This window comes from Mobula birostris, chromosome 7 (assembly GCF_030028105.1).
Source record: "Mobula birostris isolate sMobBir1 chromosome 7, sMobBir1.hap1, whole genome shotgun sequence".
Lineage (NCBI taxonomy): Eukaryota > Metazoa > Chordata > Chondrichthyes > Myliobatiformes > Myliobatidae > Mobula > Mobula birostris.
Window position 1 is genome coordinate 155,059,631 of NC_092376.1, and position 21,846 is coordinate 155,081,476.

The following is a 21,846-nucleotide window of genomic DNA, read 5'->3' on the forward strand; positions in this document are numbered from 1 at the left end:
TAAAACACAGCATACACAAAATACTGGAGGAACTTAGCAAGTCAAGCAGCGTTTATTGAAAGAAATACACTGTCAATATTTTGACCCCTTTATCAGTGGTCGTGGTCCGAATCGTCTACATCAGCTGTTCATTCTTCTCCCGTAGATTCTGCCTGAATTGCTGAGTTCTTCTAGTACTTTATGTGTTTTGTTCTGGGTTTCCAGCATCTGCAGGATTTCTTGTGTTCATAAATAAATTAAAAATAATTGAAAATATCAGCTTTTGAATTTGTTTCTTTTTAAAAAAAAATTTATGTTTAATACTTATGTTTAACCTTGTTTATCGATCCAATAATTTCAAAACACCAAAATGTCCTGAAGCATTCAATGTCATTGGTAGCTTTGACAGTCTGACTAAGCTGAGAACATAGCTTAGTTAGCCTCTGGCTAGGATCTTTATGTCCTCGTTGTCCACAAGAATGGTACCGGAGGATTGGAGGGATGCGAATGTTGTTCCCTTGTTCAAAAAAGGTAGTAGGGATAATCTGGGTAATTATAGACTAGTGAGCCTTACGTCTGTGGTGGGAAAGCTGTTGGAAAAGATTCTTAGAGATAGGATCTATAGGAATTTAGAGAATCATGGTCTGATCAGGGACAGTCAGCATGGCTTTGTGAAGGGCAGATCGTGTCTAACAAGCCTGATAGATTTCTTTGAGGCGGTGACCAGGCATATAGATGAGGGTAGTGCAGTGGATGTGATCTATATGGATTTTAGTAAGGCATTTGACAAAGTTCCACATGGTAGGCTTATTCAGAAAGTTAGAAGGCATGGGATCCTGGGAAGTTTGGCCAGGTGGGTTCAGAATTGGCTTGCCTGCAGAAGGCAGAGGGTGGTGGTGGAGGGAGTACATTCAGATTGGAGGATTGTGACTAGTGGTGTCCCACAAGCATCTGTTCTGGGACCTCTACTTTTCGTGATTTTTATTAACGACCTGGATGTGGGGGTAGAAGGGTGGGTTGGCAAGTTTGCAGACGACACAAAGGTTGGTGGTGTTGGAGATAGTGTAGAGGATTGTCAAAGATTGCAGAGAGACATTGATAGGATGCAGAAGTGGGCTGAGAAGTGGCAGATGGAGTTCTACCTGGAGAAGTGTGAGGTGGTACACTTTGGAAGGACAAACTCCAAGGCAGAGTACAAAGTAAAAGGTAGGATACTTGGTAGTGTGGAGGAGCAGAGGGATCTCGGGGTACATGTCCACAGATCCCTGAAAGTTGCCTCACAGATGAATAGGGTAGTTAAGAAAGCTTATGGGGTGTTAGCTTTCATAAGTCAAGGGATAGAGTTTAAGAGTCGCGATGTAATGATGCAGCTCTATAAAACTCTGGTTAGGCCACACTTGGAGTATTGCGTCCAGTTCTGGGCGCCTCACTATAGGAAGGATGTGGAAGCATTGGAAAGGGTACAGAGGAGATTTACCAGGATGCTGCCTGGTTTAGAAAGTATGCATTATGATCAGAGATTAAGGGAGCTAGGGCTTTACTCTTTGGAGAGAAGGAGAATGAGAGGAGACATGATAGAGGTGTACAAGATAATAAGAGGAATAGATAGAGTGGATAGCTAGCGCCTCTTCCCCAGGGCGCCACTGCTCAATACAAGAGGACATGGCTTTAAGGTAAGGGATGGGAAATTTAAGGGGGATATTAGAGGAAGGTTTTTTACTCAGAGAGTGGTTGGTGCGTGGAATGCACTGCCTGAGTCAGTGGTGGAGGCAGATACACTGGTGAAGTTTAAGAGACTACTAGACAGGTATATGGAGGAATCTAAGGTGGGGGCTTATATGGGAGGCAGGGTTTGAGGGTCGGCACAACATTGTGGGCCGAAGGGCCTGTACTGTGCTGTACTATTCTATGTTCTATGTTAGCTGCCATAGTTAGCTATTATTTCTGGCCCAGTTAAATAATGACAGTCAATTATCATAGCATCATTATTAAGAATGGTTTGGCCATTTAGTATCAGAGCAGGATATTGGGATCCACAAAAGGCAACCTTGCACATTGTCTTGTAATACAATGACACGTTCTTTTCCATTCTATTAATATGTTTACCAATTGAATATGGTGAATAAAGTTCTCTTTGTTTTTATAATCAGCTCCATTTTAATGTTGTTAAGTTTCAACTTTCAATGGGAGCAAAGCTTTTGTGATTTGCATTTTGCAAAACATCATGGTGAAGAACTGAAGCAGCTCAAGCAGTTTTACTGACAGTTTATTATACATCAAAAATTAGAAATTGCTTATTCAAACCCAAGAAGAATATATGCTACTTATGTTTTTAGATACAGTAAAAGATACATACAGATTTTTATTAAATATCTACCAAACTGGAATTATAAACTATTTTTGTTAACCTTTTTTTGGAGAAACACATGTTGGTATTTAGCATATTAACAACACAAGGCAATTCTATATAAATATTACTATGTTTAGATGATAACATCTGTACATTACGTTATCTTATGTCAAAGCAAGTTATAATATTGATTGAAATCTTGTTTATAAAAAATTGAAAGAGGGAAGAGTGGAAATCTGGAGTTTATGTTTTTTGATACAGCGAGTGACAGGAAAATGTTCGGCACTTCACAACAATGATCACATAATTACATTGAAGTAGTAAGTAAGTTTTCTGTAAACTCACTTTGATGTTTGGCCGTGGAAGTCATATTTCACTCTTACAATCCATCCCTGAAATAATAAAATTCAAAGATATTGAGTGATCAGTTGGCATTAAAATTAAACGAATCCAATGACTGCACTCAATATTTTCCTGTGCCAAGTAGTAAGTAAGGTGTGGTGAATGATTTATGCACAAAGGAATCCTGCAAGTAACAATTTGGTAATGCCAGTTAAGTGATTTTAGCAATATTAATTGATGACTAACTGTTGGGCTGTACATTTCAGAAGAGATGGTTTGCATCCTTGTGAAGGTACAGTAGTACAATTTCATATCTGATCTGAAACATGATACTGATGTCAGTGTAGCATGTCACTAATGTGTATGGTCCTTATATGGGCTTCTGATGAGAGCTAAAGGCAACACTTTTTGTTTTCTCGATACTGTGGGAAGAAATTCCTACTGTCTAATATTACATACCTGACCAGGAATGTTACAAATTATAAATTCAGATTCATTTATTTATCACAGGTTCATCAAAACACATAGTGAAATGCGTCATTTGCATTGACAACCAACACAACCTAGCCCGCAAGTGTCACCACATATTCTTCTGCCAACGTAGCATGCCCACAAAGTTCAGCAGAATGCACAAGCAATGACAACAATAGAATAATGACAACAAAACTACAATGGCCAAACAAGCCCCTTACATCCCACCTATCCACACACCCAGACTGTCCTCTAACCCCAGAGCAATCCATCTCTGGGCCTCCAGCTCCAATGGACAAGAAATACTGAAGTTTTCATGAGCTGGTGGTGAATTATTGGATGATGTTACGGAAGGACAACAAGAGGAGTTCGGGAAAACATTTAAAATGCAACAGGGGTTAGAGCACAGACATAAAAACTACGTCAACAATTTACTGATGAAATGAAACAAGACGAGATTGTAAATTTGATTGTAAATGTAAAGAGGATTGAACGAATTAAGCTGAGCGATAAGACAGATAAAATAAAATATTTAAAAATCTGTCAACTTTAGTGTATATTATAGAAAAGCTAAATATTTGTTTAATGTTGAGAGATCAAGTAGTGCTGATGTTGAATGGGAGCTGGGTGTGCAAGAAACACACGGATGCAGTGAACAATTAAGAGAACAAATATCATGCAAGCCTTTTATAATGAGAGGATTCCCACAGAGCAGGAAGAAAGATGTATTTCTATTGTATGGGCCTTCCTGAGAGTACATACTTTGTGGACAATTTTGATTTCTTTATTAAAGAAAGGCATAAATGCCTCAGAGAGAGTGCAAGAATATAAGACTGACTGGAAATAACTTGATAACGAATAATGAGAGAAAATGTCATTGAAACAAAAAAAAAACATTCAAGGGTTTTACAGGCCAGATGCTGGCCCCTTGACTAAGTAATCCAGGACCTGGAGCAACAGCTTGGGCTTTTAAGACTAACATTTCTTCACTCTAATGATGGTAAGTTTTTGGAATTATTCTGGCTGGAGAACTGTGGGAGTTTATTAAATGTACGAAGGAAAATAGAGATAATGGTAGAAAATGCCACTGGTACAGAAGGTCAGCGATGATCTTAATGAATTAAAGACCAGGTTCAGAGGTCTGGGTACCCCTCAGACCTACTCTTGCTCCTAGTTCTTATGTTCTTGTATGTTATTATGGAGGCATTGCATGTGATTCTTTGCGCAGGACTATACAAACAAGAAAGGAATCAGAAGATTATGATTCCAGCTAGATAGTTATCAGCATCTTTGGAAAAGGACGATGTGCTTACCCACTTTTCAAATGATGAGAAGTAATTAAAAAGAATAGGAATGATAGCATACAGTCATAAAGCATTCAGAAGAGAAATGTGTTCCTTAGCCCAATATGTTCATGCCGGCCATGGTGCCCACTTAGCTAATCCTATTTGCCAGCATTTAGTCCAAGTCCCTCATCCATGCTATCCATGAAGCTAACCACGTATCTCCTAGGTGTTATTATTGTAGTGCCTCAACCACTTCCCCTGACCGCTTATCCCATGTACATATCACCCTCTAGATGAAGAAGTTTACCCTTGGGTCCTTTTTAAACCTTTCACCTCTCATTTTAAACCTATGCTCTTTAGTTTTTAGTTCCCCATCCCTAGGAGAAGAGACTATGTGCATTAACCCAATCTATACACCTTGTGATCTTATCTACCTCTATAAGGTCATCCTCAATCTCCTATGTTCCAAAGGATAAATAATATGCTTCTTATCATTTGGGAGCCATTTGTGGCTTTGCTAAGGGTTGCTTTAATACTAAAGCAAGAGTAAAGAAGTGAATGCTAGATTCAAGTATGCAGCAGTGGGAAAGATAGGCTTTAATGGGAGGTGACAACACATTCAAGGACTGTTTAAAGAGGTACAGTAGATGATGAAAGCAAATTTGAAGTGCTGGGTGGGGGTGGGGCTTTAGCTTTGTAAATGGAGCTCTTGATGCTAACATAGTAACCGTGAAAGTAAGTAGGATTATCAGACGTTTGATGGGAAGATGGTGAGGATGCTGACAGCGAGCTTCACAAAGTGCCAGAAGTTTTAAACTTTTCCAGACCTTCCTGGGCATACAATTCATCCTAGTGGATAAGGACTAGTCTACATATTTAATGGAAGGCACCAGTGCTTTCCTCATATGACTACTCAAAAGAGTATTGAAAGACAAAAAAAAGGCAACAGGATTCAAGGGACTGGAACAGGCTTAGTAATCATTGCTCTCTTACCAGGTTTGCACTAAGCAGAGAGCCGATGGGTCTATTGTCATAAAGCACAAATCAAGCTACTACTTTTTGACAAAGGATTTTTTTAAAGAATCTTAATTTTTGTTGTCAATATTACTGCTGTTATCTGATATTGAAATAAAACATTAGACGTGTCATCCAAAGTAATATAGTTCCTCATAGTACACTATGTCCCTTCAGATAGAAAATCACAGAATATTCACCATGTTTTCTGAATTTTACTGGGGAGCACTGTGATTAGAGGAATGCTGGGCAACTTATTTATTCTTTGCCATCTGTTCAACACGAACTTAACCATGTGCACAAAATTTCCTTTGTAGAAACAATGACAAATAGTAGCAAGTTCAAAGTATAAAAGCTCCTTGCAATATTCAACGTACAAAGAGATCTTGGGTGTTTTGTTACCTTTTTCATCTGTTGTTTTGGATCAAATATCTCCTCTTGAAGTTCTTGCTTTTGCGACTGGCAACTTAGATTGGCATCTGGATGAAGAAAGAATTCCACAGTAAAAATGAGAAGTCAATCATTGTTTAATTTTGTTATCGAAGTTAGAAATATTAATAATGAACTAAAGAAGGAACATTCTTTAATAAAGGACACAATGTTACTTCATTATAGTGGAAAGCTTGCTCTTGGTTGCTGGTTGGATATCACTGACTGACAGTGATTAAATAGAGAGACTATCAGTCTAATTACAGAACTCAGCAAAAACATCTGATCCAAAATTCTTTGAATTCTTTGGCACAAATCTACCCTTTAATAAATTATTATTAGTTTTTGTGTTCCATATAATAAACAGGAAGAAAGCAAATTCATTGCCATCGAAGATCTGGTCCATTTTTTACTTGATTTTTGAGAAAGGAATTAAGAGAAGAGTCACAGGGTAAGACAATTCTCTTTGGCTCTCCTGGTCCTCACTAATGATATCATCCTGTCTGCCAGTCCCAGCTGCCCATATTCGGCCTATAACCCTCCCATGTTTCTATCTAAGTGCCTCTTAGATGATACAGTTGTACCTGCCTCGACCACTTCCTCTCGAAAATCATTCTAGGTACTTACTTCCTTCTATGTAAAAGGTTACCTCTCAGGTCTCCTTTAAACCTCTCCCTACTTATCTTCTATCAGTGACCTCTAGTTTTGGACTCTCCAACCCTGGGGAAAATACAATGAAATTTCACCTCATTCATACCCCTCACAATTTTATGAACTTCAGTGAGGTTACCACTTATTCTCCTATACTCCAGGGAATAAAGATCCAGTATGGCCAACGTCTTCCTATAACTCTGGCCTTCTAGTCCAGGCAATATTCTTGTAAATCTTCAGGGAATGGGGTTAAGGAGGGGTAAAAATCATCAGTCATAATTGAATGGTGGAGCAGACTTGATGGGCCAAATGGTCTAATCCTGCTCCTATGTCTTATGGTTATAGTCTAAATCTCTTCTGCATTACCTCTAGCTTGACAAAGGCTTTCCTATAGCAGGTGACCTAAACTGTACACAATAATCCAAGTGCAGCCTCACCAATGACTTACATAACTGCAACATAATGTCTCTACTCTGAAAATTGATTCCCTGACTGATGAAGGCCGGCATGCTGACCGTCTTCATCCCCTGCCTCCTTGCATGGCCACCTTCGGTGAACTGTGTCCTTATACTCACAGGGCCCTCTGTTTCATCATCCTAGTCTGTATCCTGCCATGCACTGTCTAGGTCCTACACTCGTTTAAGTATCCAAAATGCATCACCTCATCTTTTCCTCTAAGTTGAAATCCATTTGTCATTCTGCCCTAACTGATCAAGGTTTCTTTGCAATTCATTATAGCATGCTCCACTATCACAAGACCCTAGAGGGAAGAGGAGGATCAGTTTAACTTTTGAATAAATCAAAATTTCCAGTACTGCAACTATCTAACCAACTGGTGCCCAAAATTCACCGTTTTACGTAAATATAGTGCAACCAGACCAATTCTGGATTTTTTAGGCCATGGTATCAAACATTCACCAATTCATAATAGTTTCCAAAATTACACCAATTTCTTGACTCCACTCCAGGAGTTTTGGTCATTAAAGTGAATGAAAAGATTGGTGTGATTTTGCTCCAGTTGCATTAATCATGTCAACAACTGGAAGGCTATATAACTCTTTCTTGCTGGAGGAGAAGTTTCTTTTGATGTTTATGTTCTTGACACTTTTATCTACTCAGTTTACTCCCTTTCCCTCCCTTGCCTAAGGCATGAAATTGTTAGCAGGATATGTTTTCTCAGCTGCCAGTTGCTTTTTGATGTTTAGGTAAGCAGTCATTATTCATACATTCGCTTTGTCTTTGAGTATTAATAGAATATTCTACTACTTGAATATAATCAAGAGCAGGAGTACCAACTTCCTTCTCACTCACTAACAAAAAAGATCTAATGTTAATTTGAGTAATCTTACTGTGAATTGAAATGAGATTAACATATCAAGCATTAAATCTTGAATTTTCCTATTATGCATAATATTCTCGATAAATAAATAGACTATTAAGGATACTTTCAGGGATTTTAATGCAAATTCTCAATTTATATTCTCTCAAACTAAATGTAACAATTTCGGCTACAAGCAATAGCTGCTTATTGATGTAACTTATTAATCTTTGTGAACTAAGGACATGTGGGGCCACTCTTTTCCAAGAATCATCTCTCCAAATGTCCATCACAACAAAGTGCAACGTAGAGAAATGGAGGCACGTGAGGCAGGTAAGGGGTTAATTGGAAATGATTTGAAACACATTCAGTTTGCTGTCCCATTCATAATAAAAATCAAGCTGTTACATAGCTTTAAATTATCCTCCTGTTCAAACACAATTCAGTGGTTGCCAATATGAGTAACAGCCAACGTACACTCATAGTCTCTCACAAGACATTGAGGTGTAAGTTCATTAAGAAAAGTCTCAAAGTAAAATCAATCCCTGCAACTCAAATAACACAATTATATTGGGCTTTGTGCTTCATTTAAATATTGACGACCTATGGCCAGCCTGTTGTTAGCTGTATTCTCAATTAGGTTCTTAAAAGGAAATACATTTTGAAAGTGTGTGACTGGGAGTTTACTATCCATTGGGCTGAATCTTTAAAGCAAGTTTTTTGTAAGGGGGCAGGATTAGCAGCATCAATTGCATTTTAAATATAGAGCTCTCTTGCAATCCGATTCTATATTAGTTTCCCAGAGGCACAGAAGTGTGGTGGTTACAGTAATGTTATTTCAGAGCCAGCCGTAAGATTGGGGTTCAATTCCCACTGCTGTATGTAAGGAGTCTGTACATTCTTCTCTGACTGTGTTTCCTGCGGGTGTTTGAGTTGTCTCACATATTACAAAAGTGCTTGTTTTAGGTTTAGTAAGTTGTGGGCATGTTAGATTGGTGCCAGAAGTATGGAGACACTTGTGGGTTACCCAGCATAATCCTTGTTTATTAGTAAATCTGAAGTTGACTTAAAAATTGTTGGAGATGTGAATAGTGAGGAAGATTGTAAAAGGGTATAACAGGATATAGATCATTTGGAAATAGGGGCAGAGAAATGGCAGATGGATCTTAATCCAGGTAAGTGTGAGGTGAAGTGCTTTGAGAGGTCAAATGCAAGAAGATATACAGTAAGTGGCAGGACGCTTAGCAGCATTGATGTACAGCGGGATCTTGTGGTACAAGACTATAATTCCTTGAAAGTGGCAATACAAGTGGATAGGTTTGCAAAGAAGACATATAGCTTGCTTTCCTTCATTGTTCAGGACATAAAAGTTGGGAAGTCAAATGTGCCTGCATAAACTTTTGTTTGGGTCCCATTGGAGTAGTGTGTGGACTTCTAGTCTCCACACAATGATAAGGTTTTGGCGAGGGTGCAGAAATTTTTCACCAGGATTGGAATGAATTATCCATAAGAAACTGGGCAATCTTACGTTGTTTTCCCCAGGGGCATCATCAGAAGCTAAGGGATGCCCTGAAAGAAATATCTAAAATAATGAGAGGCACAGATAGGAGAGATAGTATGTCTTTCCCCGGTTTGTAAATATCAAATACCATATGCATAAGTTTAAGGTGAGAGGGAGGAATGATTAAAGGAGACTGGTGTGGCAAGTTTTTTTTTTCACATAGAGAGTGATATATGCCGGAAGGTGTTGCCAGGGGAGATGGTAGAAACAAATACAACTGTGCAACATTTCAAAAGCATTAAGACAGACGCATGAACAGACAGAAGCAAGAGGAATATATATCGTGTGCAGGCAGATCATATTAGATTAGATCAGTTTAACAGTCAGCTGATTCATGGTAGGTCGAATGGACTGTTCCTCTCGTTCTATTTCAGCTCAGTGACAAATACGTGGCACAATCTGTCAAACATCACTTTCATTTTATTCTAACTTCTGAAAAACTGCATGACACTGGAAAAGAACCGTAGTAAATTATAGTTTGAAATGTATTTTGTTATACTTATGAATTGAATCCGAATCAGCATGATACTTTTCGCATCTCAAGAGAAATATTCAAATAGCACATAACTTCTCAAAATATTATCACAGCTTCTAATATACTACAATAACAAGCTGCTTTCTTGAATCTGAAACTTCCTGATTTCAATCCACCGTTAAGCTCGTCATTTTGCTTGCTGTACATTTCTCAGGACTGTTCTCATCTTGAACGAAATGATTTTATTGCACATATGTCTCCACCCTGGAAAAAAATTACTCAGATCCTGTCTGGTGAGACTTCTCTCTGCTAATGGGCCAGTGCCATTTTCTGTTAATTGCTGATCCTAAGTCACATCAAGGAACAGTCCTGCTCCACTGAAATCTGTTCCACAGGAAGTGGTTCCTCCTGGTCTCAGAGTGTGAGTACTCCACAGTTGTAATTAAAAACAAAACATTTGAAACGTATCCGCAAGAGGAACCACATGATGGCTACTAATCCATTAATTAAACAAAAATGCTTAAAAATCTGAAGTTGAAACATATTACTCATTTTATGAAATTCTGATTTCTAATTATTACACACTTGCTGAATAAAATTACAATTACATGCATTTTATATTAGAACATAGAACTGTACAGCCCAGTACAAGCCCTTCGGCCCAGAATGTTATGCTGACCCTTTAACCTACACCAAGATCAATATATCAAATTAACCCATTTGGTTAAATGCTCAAAGCTGTTTGACTATCTGACAGGTAGTTTTTACAAGGGGCAAAATAGTGGCAAAGCACGAGTAAATTCCAAATATATTTTCTATATTTAAAGAGGAAAATGAACATATTGTAAGAAAAAATAGAATGTCAGCTTCCATTGTTGGTAAAAACGCACTTCAAAATTTTCTTTTGCCCATTGGGAGAGGGGAGAAGAGAGACCATCTAGGGCGGGCGGGGTCTTCAGTTATGCTGACTGCTTTATCGAGGCAGTGAAAAGCACAGGCAGAGTCCATTGCGGGGAGGCTGGTTTCCATGATGTGTTGAGCTGTGTTCACAACTCTCTGCAGTTTCTTGCAGTTCCAATCAGAGTAGTTGCCTTACTAAGCTGTGATGCGTCCATATAGGATGCATTCTGTGGTGCATTGATAAAAATTGGTCAGGATCAATGGGGACAAGGCATTTTTCTTTAGCTTCCTGAGGAAATAGAGCCACTGGAGAGCTTTCTTGGTTATGGTGTCAATGTGTTTGGACAAGGGCAGGTTACTGGTGATGTTCATTCCGAGGAATTTGAAGCTCTCAAAACACTCGACCTCAGCACTGTTGACGTAAGCAGCAGCATGTGCACTGGCCCCTTCCTGAATTCAAAAGACCAGTTCTTTTGTTTTGCTGACATTGAATGTTGTCATGAAACTATGTCACTAGACTCTCCGTCTCCTTCCTGTAGTCTGACTCATTGTTATTTGTATCACAGCCCATGACATTTGCATCATCTGCAGGTTCGAGATGGAGTTAGAGCAGCCCATGCAGTGGTGAGAGTACAGAGAGCAGGATAGTGAGCCAAGGATGCAGCCTCCTGAGATGCCAGTGTTACAATTATTTGTGACAGAGGAGTTGCACCCTGATTGCAACCTGTTGGTCAGGAAGTCAAGGACCCAGTTGAAAAGGGAGATGTTCGAGTCCCAAGTTTAGGAGTTTGGATGTATTTTGCTTGAACATAGTATTGAAGACAGAGCTCTTGTCAATAAGCAATAGACTAACATAGCTGTGTTTGCTGCCCAGATGCTCCACTCCAGAGATGAGTGTAGGACCAGGTCGATGGTATCCGCCATAGACCTTTTTCGGCTGTAGGCAAATTGCAGTGGGTTGAGGCTGGAGTTAATGTGTGCCATGACCAGCCTCTCAAAGTACTTCATGATGGTAGATATCCCAGCCTTTCTCTGGATGGACTCCTCTGAAGAATGATATTAAGGTCTGCAACAGTGACTGTGGATTTCTGATGCACTGGAGGCTGGCAGGGTGGGTGAATGCATTCCCTTCCTCTTCTGTTCAAAGTATGCACTGAATGTGTTAAGCTCACTGGGAAGAGCTGCATTGTTGTTGGCGATTCTGCCTGACTTCATCTTCTAACCCATTATAGCATATGGGCCGGCTGACACTGGACTTCCAGTTCGATGGTCCCGAGTACAAAATCTGGCTGGGTTCCAACCTGGGCAGCAGTGGTATCTGTGCGGAAGAAAGGCCTGGTAATCTACTTCTGCATCTTGCCACGAAAACCCTATGGACAACTACACTATCCAAAGGATCGCCATGAGTTGACAATGACTCGATGGCACTCATCAACAATAACAATAGCATTTAAGCCCTGCGATAACTGATGAATGCTCTGGGACTCAATTTTGTCACCTGGCATCCATGATAGCTTCATGGAGGTCATGTCTCAATTTCTTGTAAGGGTCAGCATCACCTGCACCGAATGCATACCACCAAAGGCCTATGTTAAGTAGGCACTAAAGGTATTGAGTGGCACCATCAGCAAACAAGAAACAGCCTACCCCAACACCTTTCAAATCCTCGTCGGGGACTTCAATCAGGATTATTTGAAAAAATCTCCGCCCAATTATTATTAACATATAACCTGCAGTATCAGGGCTCACAAGTCACTCGGCCACTGCTATACTACAACTAGAAATACCTACCATGCCTTGCCTAGATGGCATTTCAGGAAATCTGATCATTTGGCTGTCCTCCTCCTACCTGCATACAAGCAGAGGCTAAAGAGCAAGGCTCCAGAGTTAAGGACAACAAAGAGGTGGTCGTGGTAGGTAGAGAAAGGTCTGTGTGATTGCTTTGAGTCATTGGACAGAGTCATGTTCAAAGACTCATCAGAATCTGAATGAATACACCAGTATTGCTAAAGACTTTATAAAAACAGTCATAGATGTGTGTGTCCCAACAAAATCATTCAGTCTTTCCCAAACAGAAGCCCTGGATGAACCATGAGATCCCCAGTTTGCTGAGGGCCAGATCAGTGGCATTCATTTCTGGTGAGCAAGTAGAATACAAGAAGCCCAGGTATGATCTCCAAAAAGTCTTCTCATTTGTGAAGAGGCAACTCCAGACCAAACTTGAATCACTGAATGATGCTTGAAAACGGTGGCAGGACTTGAATGCTACTACCATCTACAAAGTGAAACCAAGCGACATAGAAGTCAATGAGGTTTAACCCCCGGAGGAACTCAATGCCTTTGAAAATCACTTTGAGCATCAAAACATGGAAGCACCTTCATGAGTTCTCACAGCCTTTGATGATCCTGTGATTTCAGTCTCTGAGGCAGACATGAGAGCATCCTTCAAGAGGGTGAACACATAGAAAACATCTGGTCCAGACCGGATACTTGGCTGAGTATGAAATAACTTTGCTGATCAACTGTCTGGAGTGTTCACTGATATCTTTAACCTCTCGCTTCAGCAGTCTGAAGTACCCAGCTGCTTCAAGCGGGCTTTGATTATACTGGAGCCTAATATAACGTGGTAACCGACCTCAATGACTATTGTTCAGTAGTACATACATACACTGTGATGAAGTGCTTTGAGAGGTTGATGATGAAAGATACCAATTCCTGCCTGAGAAGCGACTTGGATCCTCTCCAAGTTGTCTACTGTCAGAACAGGTGAACGACAGAGACCATTTCACTGGCTCTTCACTCAACGCTGGAACATCTGACAGTGAAGGTGCATCCAGTATATCAGGATGATTTTCATTGACCACAGTTTAGCAGTCAATACTGTCATTCCTCGAAAACTAATCAACAAGCTTCAAGACCGACCCCCTTGTGCAAATGGCACCTCGATTTCCCTTCTTACAGACCCCAGTCAGTTTGGATTGGCAACAACATCTCCTCTACAATCTCTTTCAGTACAGGTGTACCTCAAGATTGTGCATTTAGCCCCCTGCTCTACTCACTTTATACTTAAGGCAGTTCCAATGCCATGGTTAAGTTTGTTGATGACTCCATTGTCATTCACAGGAGGTGACAAATCAGCATACAGGAGAAAGATTGAAAATCAGGATGAATTGTGCCACAACAACAACCTCTCATTCAACATCAGCAAAACCAAGGATTGAGTTCAGAAGGAGGAAACAGGAGGTCTATGAGTCAGTCCTTATTAAGGGATCAGAGGTGGATATGGTCAGCAACTTTAAATTCCTCTGTGTTATTATTTCAGAAGATTAGTCCTGGGTCCAGCACATAAGTGCGATTATGAAGAGAGCACGGCAGTGCTTTCACTTTCTTAGAAGGTTGTGAAAATCAGCATGTCATCTAAAACTTTGACAAATTTCTGTAGATGTGCGATTGAGGGTATACTAACTGGTTGCATCAAGGCCTGGTGTGGAATCACCAATGCCTTTGAATGGAAATTCCTACAAGAAAAGTGGTGTATATTGCCCGGTCCATCATGGATAAAGCCCTCTCCACCATTGAGCACATATACATGGAATGCTGACGCAGGAAAGCTGGACCCCTACCACCCAGGCTCTGCTCTCGTATTGCTGATGCCATCAGGAAGAAGGTATAGGAGCCTCAGGACCCACATCACCAACTTCAGGAACAGTTATTAACCCTCAACCAGCAGGCTCTCAAACTAGAGGGGATAACTTCATTCAACTTCACTCAACCCATCACTGAACTGTTCGCACAACCTATGGTTGACTTTAAAGGACTCTTCATCTCATATTTTGAAGTTGCTTATTTATTTATTACTATTTTTTAAAACTTAACTCAGGCTGGTAAAACCTGAGGTACTGGCATATCCAGCACACTCACTGCTCAATTGCTAGGAATTTTCAAACTATTTTAAAAGTGTTTAATATGGCGGCTTTCTGGAGATTTACCCAAATATTGCTGAAAAGGCCGAATTGTTTAATTGTGTAGTGACTTTAGGATGATACCAGTGGTAGATAATACCATTGGAACAATATATACCCTGTTCATATTCCATAGGCTTTCTGTTTCCTCTTTTAATTCAGCATCTTCCTGGTGTTTTTTACTTATTGATTTTTGTACGATATGTGTGTTTGGAATGACTATATCTATTAAGTATCACGGTCTATCAGGGGCTCCTCTACTGTAAAGATGAAGCCACACTCAGGTTGGAGGAACAACACCTTATATTCCGTCTGGGTAGCCTCCAACCTGATGGTGTGAACATTGACTTCTCTAACTTCTGCTAATGCCCCACCTCCCCCTCGTACCCCATCCGTTATTTATTTTTATACACACATTCTTTCTCTCACTCTCTTTTTTCTCCCTCTGTCCTCCTGACTATACCCCTTGCCCATCCTCTGAGTTCCCCCCCCCTTGTCTTTCTCCCTGGGCCTCCTGTCCCATGATCCTCTCATATCCCCTTTTCCAATCACCTGTCCAGCCCTTGGCTCCATTCCTCCCCCTCCTGTCTTCTCCCATCATTTTGGATCTCCCCCTCCCCCTCCCACTTTCAAATCTCTTACTAACTCTTCCTTCAGTTAGTCCTGACGAAGGATCTCGGCCTGAAACGTCGACTGTACCTCTTCCTAGAGATGCTGCCTGGCCTGCTGCGTTCACCAGCAACTTTGATGTGTGTTGCTTGAACTTCCAGCATCTGCAGAATTTCTGTTCTTTGCATATCTATTAAGTAAGTTGTTTTTGGTTGTTTATCCTGTAATATTACATCCAGAGAGCTGTTATAAATTGTCCTTTCTGTAATAATGGATTGGTCACAATACAAGTTGTAAGACTCTGACTCTAAAACTGGATCAGGCTTGTATTTATAGTAAGGTATGGTGTCTTTTGTGAGTTTATATTTTAAAGCAAGATTTTGGTGAATGATGTTTGCCACTTGATTGTGTCTGTGTATGTAGTCAGTTTGTGTTAAACTGCTGCAGGAATCCTGTAATGTGTTGGATTCTTCCTAGTTTCTTTTGGCATTCTCTGAATTCATTTTTCCTTAATTTGTTGGTCTTTTATCATGTATTTTTGATCATTTTTTTGTGTTAGCTACTTGATCTTGTATTGCCACAAGGAGCACCTCTGTTTCTGGGAAGAGTTGTCCCCAACTCTGAGCCAGGTATCCAATGCTTCCTTGTCAACATCGAGTCTGCTCAGATCGTGGGGTGGGGATGTCTTCCATGGAGGGTCACGCTCTTCCATTGGTTAGCTTTTACTTCAGCAGTGATAATTTTCTCATTTTTCTGTGGTTTGCTTTCATTGTAGTTTAGTAGTATGCACTTGTGTCAGAATTTGCATATGCTCACATGGAGTGCTGAATCCTGTTTTTGTTGATGAAACCTTATTGGTAGAAGTTTTATCTGACTGTTATGTAATTTTTTTTGTCATTCTTCTTCCTCCTCTGTCCTAGGTAGTGTGTTCAAGTGTACATAGTGTTTTCTAAAATTTTCATTTCAGTTCTTATTTTTCTAAGGAAATTTTCCAGATTGGTTTCAGACCAAAATATTATGCCAAGATAATATATTAACATGGATATAGTGAAAGTGTTTATTGCCTTTGTTATATTTTTAGTATAGAGCTCTGTTAGGCAGATGTTCTTAAGCCTTGAAGTAAATTCTGTCGAGAGTTTTCTACTTATCACACTACGATGTATTTTCTTTGCGTTTTGATACCCCAGATAACTTAAATATTTCATATTCATCCATTGGTTGTATTATATTCTGCTGCCCTGTTTTGTATTCTATTAACTCTATTGTACCTTTTGTTTAATGTCCTGCCCTTATCCAGTCCAAAGTTCAAGTTATAATCCATTTGGTTGTCTCTGATTTGATTCTCTCTTTTTGTCTGATTCAGTAGAGAGTGGGTTTAAAGTTAGACAAAACAGTAGTGGGCTTCGAGAGTTGCCCTAGAAAATGCCTTATTTTGATAATAGTAATTGTTTTCTTTGGGTTGTTAATAGATAGGGTAATTATAGTTTGCCAATGCATCATCAGATGTTGTATGAGTATTGGGTGTAGCTTATATACATATATGAACTTTGATAATAAATTCACTTTGAAGTTTGTACTTTGGACCTTGATATAATAATGGCTGAGGAGATTTAGGCCCCTGGTGGAGACATACTAGTAGTATTTAGGTAACACTCTTGAAGTTGGTCTGTTTGAAGTCAGCAGTAGTGATGAAGAGAGCCTTAGGTTATCCTGCTTCAAGGCTGTTTACCACAAAAGTATGGTTCATTGAGTGCAGGTTTGATGTCTGCCTGGGGTGGATTATAGACTGAACAGAATAGCTGAAGTAAACTCCTATGGCAGGTTGCATGGCTTGCTCTTCACCACTGAACGATTCATGCTAGTGTTCAGGAATTCACCAGGATCATCACGTCCAAGATCACGAGGTGATGGTTAGGAAGCAAACCCCTCTGCCTTTAACTTTGCCTCGGGATACCATATGGTCCATTTTGGTGAAGTCCTCAGGCAGTATGGTGTAGTGAGGTGAAGCATGTGCAAGCCATGGGCATTATGCCAATTTACAAACAAAAGTCTGAATTTCTGGAGCCAACATCCAAATTCTATGCATTATGATTGTTTGCAAAGTCTAGCTTGTTATGATTGAAAACTATATTTGTTAATTGTCACTTAGTAGACATAAAATATGTACTTGATGATTTAAATGTCTTTTCCCAGTTATTATTTTTTAATTCAAGTTTCAGAACTTTTAATTCAACTGCACACTGAAATGAAATGTGCATCTGAACTTCAAACATTATTAAGTATATCTTCAATAACTACACAAGTTTCGTACATTTCTGAAATCACATTCTCAATCTTTGCATTTTACAGTTCAGGACACCAAATAGCAGAACTTTGACTTTCTAAGTCTACTGAAACTCTCAAGTTAGAAGTTAGAAGCAAAACATTGCAATGAGATACTTGTTGATTGATTAAAAAGCCACATTTCATGATCAGAATAAATTAAATCAATCGATTAGACTCCGAAATCATTATGGGACTTCATGCATATGAATCACTGTTTTAGAACATACAGCAGCAAACAGTACAGGACACGAACAGGCACTTCAACCAACAATGTTCTGTCAAACATTTTACATTAGTAATGAAATGTCCAACGACTCTAATTTTTCCTGCCTACACAATGCCCATATCCTTTCATTTCCTCCACAATCATGTACCTATCTATGAGCTTCTTGAATGACTTTTGTACTTACTTCCACCCCAGGCAGCACATCCAGGCAGCCACCAATCTCTGTGTAAAAAATCTTGGCCTACACAACTCCTTTGATCATACCCCCTCTCATCTTAAATGCATGCCCAGTGGTATTTCAAACCTGGGACTTAGCTCTATCTATGTCTCTCAAGTACTTATCAGATCTCCCCTCAGCCTCTACCACTCCAGAGAAAACAACCCACATTTAACCAAGGAGTAATTGAGGCCAAGGTCCTGAAGCTCATTGATTCGTTTTGAGGTGATGACAGTATTGAATACTGAGCTGAAAAGAGCATCCTGATGTATGAGTCTTTGCTGTCTAGATGTTACAGGGTTGAGCGAATAAAATCAAATATTTTAACGTTTATATAGTTTTTGACTGTTTCTAAATGGCAGATTTTCAGAAACAACAAAAAAGAAACAATTTCAGCTTTGAAAAATGGCAAAGATGTGATGGAGTTATGCCATCTCTCAATGGCTACCAAAGGAATTCCTTAGGCTGAGTTTATCTTGGCTGTCGTTGTCAACCAATTACTTTATTCTAAGCCGTGTTGCTGCTCAGGGCTTTCCAGGGTGAACTCCTGCACCATTATGCTGACTTTACAGCTACAACACCATCATTTTTCAAAAGTCATGATAATATTTTATCTGCTGTCCCCATATCCAGCTATATATAAACTCGACATAAATGCAAGAGAACTCCATGCACAATTGTTTTGACAGAGCATGATACTTACTGTTTACTGTATCTTTGATGTTGATTTTATTTTTATCATTTTCAGCATCTACAGAAGGTAGATTAGTTGAGTCATGTCTGATTTCCAAGCATTGGTCTGGATCTGTGTCTGACCCATTGTGCTGAATGGGGACTCTGAGAGTCAGCTGACTGGTTGCTGCTTCCAATGCCGGGAGTGATCTGTGGACATAAAGTAAAAGGAATTTAGCAATAGTGTGAAATTGAAATGTAATGTAATGTAAGGGATTGAAATCTAAATATTTGGTTTATATAGATACTGACAAGTAGATTCCTTTAATCTCAGCCTTAGTCCAAACAATACAAAATTTCATTTATTATGTCTGAAACACTTAAAAATGAGAAAATCTGTTTCCCCTCCAGTATACAGTATTGTGCAAAATTCTAAGGCATCCTAGATTTTTATTTGGTTTCAGATGGTATAGCCTCCTCATTGTCGGGGATTACCTGGAGAGACAGAAGCAAGCAAGACAGTCAAACTCTGCAGAATAACTGTGGCAAGTTCTCCAAGGTACTTGGAACAACCTTATAAAACTACACGACAGAGAATTGATGCAGTTTTAATGGCAGGGGGTGGCCTTATCAAATATTGATCTGATTTAGTTTTCTACTGTTTACTGTTCTTTATAGTATTTTTTGATATTTAGAAAGCTTTAATTTCATTATTTTTTAAAGCACCTTTGCTTTGTAGCATTTTTTTTTACAAATGCCTAAAACATTTGCACAGTACTGTAATTCAAGTGTGCAGAAGTACAGATATAATGGAGTAAGCAATTTGATTCAGGGATAAATTTTTGATTGTCAAAAAAAAGCTGGAGAGAGAGAAGAGTGCAATTCAGTTTGCACATGTAATATATGGCCAGCTTCTAATAACTGATAGATCTATTGCAATATTCAAGGCAGAAGTACAAGTGCAAGAGATTCTAAGTGTTGGAAATCTTGAGCAACAGAAACAACCTGCTGGAAGAATTCAGCAAGGCAGGCAGCATCTATGAATGAGAATAAACAGTCAACATTTCAGGCCAAGAACCTTCATCAGGACTAGAAATGATCAAGGCAGAAGTCAGAATAAGAACTTCAGGAGAGGGTAGGTGATAAGTGAGACCAGGTAGCTGGGTGGGGGAAGAGGGTTGAAATAAGAAGCAGGGAGGGGAGAGGTGGATGCAGAAGGGGTCATAGAAGAAATAATTTAATAGGTGAAGACAGTTGACAGTTGACCAGGGAAGAGAGGGATAGAAGAGGGGCACCAGAGAGATATGATAGGCAGGTGAGGAGAGGGAAAGGGATTAGAGGGGAGCTAGAATGGGGAATGGGAAAGGAGAGAAGGGAGAAATTATGGAAGTTTGCTCATGCCTTGAGGTTGGAGACTACCAGAGAGAATATGAAGTGTCGCTCCTCCAGCCTGAGTTTGGCCTCATCATGCTGCAGAGGAGGCCATGGAGGGACATGTCACAAGGGGAATGGGAAGTCAAATTGAAGGGTTGGCCATCAGGAGATCCCGCCTTTTGTGGCAGACAAAGTGAAAGTGCACACAAAACAGTCCTCCAATTTGCATTGGGTATCACAAGAGGCCACAGCAGGAGCATTGGATACAATAAACAACTCCGAAAGACTCGCAAGAGATGCACCATCTCAGCTGGAAGCTCTCCTTTCCCTTCCCCCACCATCTTATTCTAGTTTTTACCCCCTTCTTTTCTCATCTCGATGAAAGGTCTCAGCCTGAAACATCAACTGTTTACTTGCTTCCATAGATGCTGCCTGACTTAGTGAGTTCCTCCAGCAGTTTGTGAGGTGAAAGTAGGTTTGGCAGTGAATGAAAGGTACTAAAAGGCACCTGGAGAAGAGGTTGAAAACTATAAAAGCTGAAAACTAAACCCAACTGAAGTTGTTTAGTGTGCCTTCATCAAACAGATTTAAACTAAGATATAAAAAAACTGATCTTTGATATGTAACTAGTTTGAAAGGATTTGAGATAATCTATTAATGGTGTTATATGGCATTAACCTAGATCACAGAAACAGGCCAAACAATGGGACAAATATCATTGTTATACATAAGTTGATTTTGTCCTTAAAGTTGGAAAATATTAACTCACCTGATGTGGTAAGCATACAACCACTGTGATGTAATGAATGGCATCCAAGCCACACAAGACTAATGAGAACAATTAACAGTTGAAGAAACAGAGGAAATTAGTTCTGCCATCTTATATACACTCATCAGATTTTGTACTTAGTGGTACTATGGGGCTTGTTCATATGTAGTGGTGTTGGGGCTTCAAAGCAGGGGACAGCTTGTAACGAAAATCGGTGTGCGAGATCCATTGGACACAAGATGGAGGGAAATGAGAAGGGTATATTTGAAGTAGGTATTACTGAACACATGTCTATAAAGAGCATAAACAGATTCAATCAACAGTATTTCCGTGAAAAATTATTGGAAAAAATGAGTGGCATATTAATAACTGAATTAAAAATAAAGCTAATGAGGATCCAAAAAGAAACATCATCCCAAACCAATCTTTTTAACTACTTTGGAATCTGAGGTCTATAATTTTGTAAGTGCAAGAGCATCTGTTATTTGAGCTGTCTCTGCAATCCCTAGACTACCTCACTCCAACCAATCCCTCACATTATTCCCACCATTTATCATCTTTATAACATCTATCCGTCTGCAATCCCCACATTGTCTGTCTCCTCCTCACATCTTTCTTTACTTCTGTGCTTCCGGCATTCCCTCCGATGCCTATAGAAACCTTGACTGATTTACTGGTAGGCCCATTGCATGTCTTCCATGCTATGTTTTGTAACTCCAAAACATTAAACTAATTAAAAGAAAGACACAGGAGTCTGAAATGTGAGTCTAACTTTATGTTTACTTTAAATGAGGCACAACTGTATCTCCTTGTATCTCATGATGTATGCAATTCATACATTTTTACATATAATCTATAATTAAGTGAACAAGAATGCTTTATCAATATTATTCATATACTACTGAAATATTACCTA

The 21,846-nt window shown here is 39.5% G+C and overlaps 1 protein-coding gene across 4 annotated transcripts in view; it reads right to left on the reverse strand.

Annotated features, from left to right (window-relative positions):
• Positions 1-21,846, reverse strand: part of LOC140200520 (uncharacterized) — a 147,923-nt gene that overhangs the window by 50,945 nt on the left and 75,132 nt on the right. For all 4 annotated transcript variants that reach the window (XM_072263982.1, XM_072263981.1, XM_072263983.1 and 1 more), the window contains exons 10-12: positions 18,819-18,997; positions 5,845-5,921; positions 2,675-2,721 (exon numbers count right to left, since the gene is read on the reverse strand). In XM_072263982.1, coding sequence (XP_072120083.1) covers positions 2,675-2,721; positions 5,845-5,921; positions 18,819-18,997 — 303 coding nt within the window. The remainder of the gene's footprint in view (positions 1-2,674; positions 2,722-5,844; positions 5,922-18,818; positions 18,998-21,846) is intronic.